The sequence below is a fragment of the Haplochromis burtoni genome, unplaced genomic scaffold, assembly GCF_018398535.1.
Source record: "Haplochromis burtoni strain Fernald_Lab_line unplaced genomic scaffold, NCSU_Asbu1 Contig_2375, whole genome shotgun sequence".
Classification (NCBI taxonomy): Eukaryota; Metazoa; Chordata; class Actinopteri; order Cichliformes; family Cichlidae; genus Haplochromis; species Haplochromis burtoni.
Genome location: NW_024584736.1, coordinates 1 through 5906, shown reverse-complemented (window position 1 = coordinate 5906; position 5906 = coordinate 1). Strand labels below are relative to the sequence as shown.

General features: G+C 39.1%; 1 protein-coding gene across 1 annotated transcript; it reads right to left on the bottom strand.

The window, feature by feature from the left end:
* Positions 1-1350: 1350 nt before the first annotated feature.
* On the bottom strand, positions 1351-3327 carry LOC102313559 (integumentary mucin C.1-like). The gene is made up of 5 exons (XM_042217632.1): positions 3251-3327; positions 2930-3034; positions 2658-2825; positions 2421-2537; positions 1351-2123 (listed from the first exon to the last, which is right to left on the bottom strand). The coding sequence occupies exons 1-5, from the start codon at positions 3297-3299 to the stop codon at positions 1351-1353; spliced, it is 1212 nt and encodes a 403-aa protein (XP_042073566.1). The 5' UTR covers positions 3300-3327.
* Between the last annotated feature and the right edge of the window lie 2579 nt (positions 3328-5906).

Below are 5906 nucleotides of genomic sequence, written 5' to 3'. Positions count from 1 at the left end.
CAGAGGATTGTAAGCAGCAGCCTCCACACCACCAAATTAATCTATACCAGCATATGTCAGAAATGTTCCCAGTTTAACACTGAAACACAGAAGGATATAGGACAAGGGCTTTATTGTATCTTTATCATCAGCAGGGGCAGATCTACAGAAATTTCCTAAATTCTAAAGACCTACACCCACATTTTGTAAACAATAAAGTTCTATACAACTATTTACCAAAAATGCAGGCAATGCATCTGGTTTTTTGTAACTCTATTTAAAACTACTAAAACAAAAATTAGACAACAATCAGGTGTCACAGTAAGATGCCACACAAATTATTTGTGCCAGTGCAAAAAAAATAGTTTGTCTGCCACAAGACAGAGGAGAACACCACAAGCTTAAACCCTGCAGGTCTGACAAGAGGAGGTGCAAACTTACTGTATTGCTCACTCTGTCAATGTTAACTATAGCTAGGCTCAAAGTGTTAATGCTAGCTTATTTTAATAAACAACACTGTCATATGCAAAACGTGGGTTCCACTAGGGATGGCAAGAGATTAATTTTAGGTGGGCACATGCCACCCTTGCAGATTCAACATTGATCACTAGTAATATACATCAGATTAGAGAGAGAGAAATGCAGAAAATAAAAAGCACAAAGCAAAATAAATGAATAAATAAGAAATAGAAATCTCCTTCTTTCTTCTATTTCCAAAGCATGCTTTGTTATTCCTAAAGGATTCAGTATTATCACACATTTAGCATTATGATTATATTATTATATTATTTTACATAATGGACATAATTGTCCATCATGACAACATACAAAGAAGTCATACATACTTATTCCAAGTCTGCTTCAACAAGACTCTATCACCTTTTTTCATTGACTTTACTTTAACAGTGGTTTGTAAACACAAGGTCAATATCCAAAAGGTTTTTGAGTCTTGTTAAAGCATCATATGTTCTTTTGTTTGTTTTTGTGTTATTCGGGACTTTAATGAAAGGTAAAGAGAAGAAGTCCAAGCAGCAGATGGATCATTGCCAGTCTGATAGAACAAGCATCACTTTTGGTTGTAGAGGCAGTTGTTGCAGTTGATGTAGCAGTTGTAGCTGCAGAGCTTGTAGTTGAGGCGGTGGTTGTAGTTGTAGTTGTGGTTGGTTGGTTGAGTTGTAGTTGGGGTGGTGGTTGTAGTTTGGGTAGTTGTAGTTGGTGTAGGTTGTAGTGTGGTGGTTGTAGTTGTAGTTGGGTGGTGTTGTAGTTGCGGGTGTAGTTGGGTGGTGTGTAGTTGTGGCTGGTAGTTGTAGTTGGGGTGGTGGTTGTAGTTGTAGTGGGGTGTGGTTGGAGTTGTAGTTGGGGTGGTGGTTGTTAGTTGTGGCGGTGGTTGTAGTTGTAGTGGGTGGTGTGTGTGTGCGGTGGTAGTTGTAGTTGGGGTGGTGGTGTAGTTGTATTGTGGCGGTGGTTGTAGTTGGGGTGGTGGTTGTGTGTGGCTGGTTGTACTTGTAGTTGGGGTGGTGGTTGTAGTTGTAGTTGGGGTGGTTGTAGTTTGCGTAGTTGTAGTTGGGGTGGTTGGTTGTAGTTGTTGCGGTATTGTAGTGTGTGGTGGTTTGTAGTTGTAGTTGGGGATGGTGGTTGTAGTTTGTGGGTGGTGGTTGTAGTGTAGTTGGGGTGGTGTTGTAGTTGTAGGGGGTGGTGTTGTAGTTGTAGTTGGGGTGGTGTGTTGTAGTTGGGGTGGTTGGTTGTAGTGGTGTGTTGTGGTGTGTAGTGTTTGGGTGGTGGTTGTAGTTGTAGTTGGGGTGTGGTTGGTAGTTGTAGTTGGGGTGGTGGTTGTAGTTGTAGTTGGGGTGGTTGTAGTTGTTGGCAGTGGTTGTAGTTGTAGTTGGGGTGTGTGTTGTGTTGGGTGGGTGGTGTTGTAGTTGTGGGTGGTTGTAGTTGTAGTTGGGGTGGTAGTTGTAGTTGGGTGGTGGTGGTTGTTGTAGTTGTAGTTGGGGCAGCAGTTGTAGTTGGTGCTGCAGAACAGGCAACACCTGATACTGTACCAACGCTCTGCATGAAAGGTAGAGAACCCAGGCTTGAAGCAGCTGCACACAGGTTTGCAGATGCGCAGCCGTAACCTGGATACGTGCTGGTGCCGCTTTTGACTGCAGATCAAAAAGAAGAATTTCAGGATATGTTTTAAATTGGCTACTTTCCAGGAAGCTTAATATATTTCATGCAAAAAACAACTTAACAGCTTTTTAAAAAGTTTATGTGTTTGTCTGACTTCCAGGCTTGAAATTTAAAATCTTATCACAGTAACTTTCACACCCAAGGATAACATTTAGTATAAATTAGGGTAAAAGTTTCCGCTCTTTTATATGTCAGATGTATCACAAAAGAATTTGAAATCATCTTTGATTGAAAACCGATGACACAACTGATACAACATAAAGACTCACTGGTTGATTGGAAGCATTGGTTCTCCACTCCCTGACACTGTAATGTGGAGGAGCACTGACCAGTGGAAGGGTCACAAAAGTTGCATACTCCACCATTATTTGACTGAGAAGCAGGATCTGAAACACAAAAGGAGGCCATTTCATTTCAGAACAGAGACTCTTACAACATCAGATTATTGTTTTTATTTCTTTATATTATTCTTTTGTCATCAATGAGCAACGTAGTATTTAACTTACTTGGTAGAGTTGCTGAGTTGCAGTTATCTGTGTTGCAGCATTGAGCAGAAGCCAGAGCACTTTGAAAACCCAGGTCGACTGAAAATGTCTGAGAGGTTACGGCTGGACACAGGGAGGAAGATGCACATGCCTTGTAGATTTGTGTGACCGGAGTTCCAGATGAAGTAGCTACAAATTCAAAGTGCAGTTTGTTAATGTTGATGGAACACAAATAGCTTCACAGGGGATGTAATTTGGTGAAAATATGAAATATGATATGAAGAAAACATTACCTAGAATGGTAGCTGTAACACACATTGGTTCCGATGAGGAGCATGTAAGTAGTGCTGTGCTTGAACATGCTGAATTTGTGCAGGTTTGGCACTGGAGGGCTCCAGCTGCAATCAGGAGAGAAACACAAAAATGATCATCACAATTTAAATATATAGCAAATATGAGATGTTCTGAAAGTTCATATTGGGTTACAGCAGGTTACAGTCGAGTCAATACTACTCACTAACTTTGGAAAAAAATTACAATGTAAGATTTAAATAAAAGATTTAAAGCTTTAAATTAGACTCTCTTCTACCTGCAGGTGAAATGAGTGTAGTTACCTGTGGTGGAGAGTGCCCAGAGAAGAAACAGAGAAAACAGCAGCTTCATTGTGATGAACAGGTCAGTTCTGCAGATTAGTTTCGCCTGGACTGTGATACTGAAGCTGAGGAGCAGCACTGCACTTTATATACTGAACAGGTGACATCAGGTTTGGGTGTGTTTACATTTTTACAGCATGATCATTCATACATTCAACTCTTCTTTCGTCAAATCACTATGTCAGAGCACCTTACCACACCTTCTCTTCAATTCAACAACAAGTATTCGTGCATCACAAAAAACACAGGAATTCTTTTTTACATTATTAAGTTTTTAACAAATGAGAATGACCTTGCGTCTCGTGTCATTAAGCCATCATCTTTAATTTTGACGTTGAAACCATAATTGACTTTTTGTTCATACAGTTCAATTTATTTATAACAGCTGACACTTCCGAATAAAATCAGGACCAAATGTTATAGAAACAATCCTGGAATAACTTTTCTACAACTGATGAAGATCAAGCCTAAATGCTTTACATCAAGTATTGTCCTCTACATATATATTACTAATGATAAATGTTGTCTAAATAGATCAGGGGTTATCAACTACATTTGTCCAAGGACCAGAATTTTATCAGCACACACTGTGAGGACCAGATGCTCTCATAAAGTAACTAAAGTGACATAAACATAACATCAAGTAACTCACATTACCTGTACTGTAGTAAGCCACTAGAGAGCGAATGCAATATTTTAGGCTTCATATTTGTGAGGCTAATAATGCATGCAGTGCTTTAGTTTGTGGAGTTGGCCTGAATATATTACATGAATGAAAAAATGTCATTCCTCAAGAGCCTTAAGTGTTGTGCAATTTGATACAATTTCATACAAAAGTTGAAATTTCTTAGGTCTTGAACAGCAGAAATTTGGTTATCTTGTCAGAGGTGTTTGTTGCAAAACAAAATCAATTTTAAAAAGGGGACAGCCACACTGTACATACAATAGACTGGTGCATAAAGCATCTACGCATAACAAGCAAATAAGGCTGAAAATAGTGATGGGAAACAGCTCTTGAAGCACACTGGAAGATGGAGCCGTGCGGGAAGCGTTGGTTCAGGTGGACGTTTGGAAGCAAGAGAGCAAAGATAAAACAAAATTCATCCTAATGTTTTTCAAACTTGAAGAATAATTGTGGTCTTTTGCTGCTGTTTGGTAAATTTTGCTTGGAGCCTGCCAAAACTTGCAGTTTTGGAATCTGTGCTTTCTGAGTGAACTCTGGCGATTCTGTGGAAACAGGCAGAAGTGTTTAACAGGTTAAGTAGAAAGTTAATGCAGAAAACCATAGCTTTAATGAAGAATGGACTGATACGTATGTACTCATAGTGCAAACTTTTAGAAATGCTGTACCTGGGTGCCTCATTTGCAAACAAAGAGTCGCGGTTGCTAAATAATAATGTAGTTTATAAAGATAGGCTAACAAGTCCTCTGAAGACAGAGAAATCATGGGACAAAAGAGGGACAAAACGATCCTACAGAGGTCAAGATAAAACAAAAGAAAGAAGTCCAAAAAGAACGATTAATTTGCTAACAAATGTTGTGTTTTTAATCTCAAAATCAACATATCTGAAAAAGACAGTGATCATTGTAGATGTCTATTTAATCAGCTTATACTCCATAACAGTTTTCATTCCTACTTGAATGCCAGTTGTTGACCATTTCAATATGAAAACTTGATTTTACTCACTAACACAGTATAAACAGTGTGGTGTGAAATCTGTTTGATTTTATGTGTAAGTTGAAAGAAAATCATCAGATGTTCCTTGATGCAAGAACTAACAGTCATGACTGGGAGGTAACTGTTTGAATAAAATATAAAACATGTTAATCACTCTTTATTTTCTTGCCCCACACCTGCTTCATTCTTTCCTGTAGATCTGGTTTGTTGAGAAAGTGACGGCTTTGTGATCAATGCTGTAAAACCTGCTGCAGGTGTGGCAGCTGCCTTACCCGATCAAGATCAATACTTGAACCGTGGAGCAACTTTACTTTTACTCAGCTACTGTATTGAAATGTCTTTTAGCTCAAACATTGATTTTCTGGTTTATGCTTTGATGAAAGATTTTTAATTTTGTGATTATGCTTAGTTGTAGCTTCATTTAAAGGAAGAAGAGCTTGTGAATTGGAGCCAACACAGGAAGAGAGATTGAAGCCATATGTGTAGAGGAATGCGGTGACATACGAGACAAAATGGCGCTCCCCCTCTCTTTCTATCCTTTTATGGGAATGTCTGAATTCTATACATACAAAGTTATCTCCTGTTCCAGCTGACAAGCGAACAGTCTCTCCTTTTATGGAAATGTTTTTGCCACTCCTACTTCCCTGAAAGCTCGTTTAAGTATAAATAAAGAGAGTTCTGAAAGCCCTGGGCGGTCTTTCCTCTCTCTCAAATCTGTCCTGCACACATTGCTGCAGGATGGATCGGGCGATGAGGGGGGGATTGTCCATGTGTGCACATGTATAAGATATCTTGAGTCTGAGTTCCTTTGCCTTCTAAAATTTTCTCTTCACATGCTTCTATGCTTTGTACATTTTGCTCTTACACGCTTCAAACAGCCAAGAAATCATCTAAACCTCATGATCTACCATCTCAAATGTTTTCAAAAACCATCATGAA

Excerpts from the sequence above, each read along its gene's own strand:
- LOC102313559 (XM_042217632.1), bottom strand. The coding sequence starts at position 3,299 with ATGAAGCTGCTGTTTTCTCTGTTTCTTCTCTGGGCACTCTCCACCACA. Across the intron at positions 2,826-2,929 it reads TGTTACAGCTACCATTCTAG|CTACTTCATCTGGAACTCCG; the intron begins GTAATGTTTTCT and ends TTGAATTTGTAG. Across the intron at positions 2,124-2,420 it reads CCAATGCTTCCAATCAACCA|TCAAAAGCGGCACCAGCACG; the intron begins GTGAGTCTTTAT and ends TTTGATCTGCAG.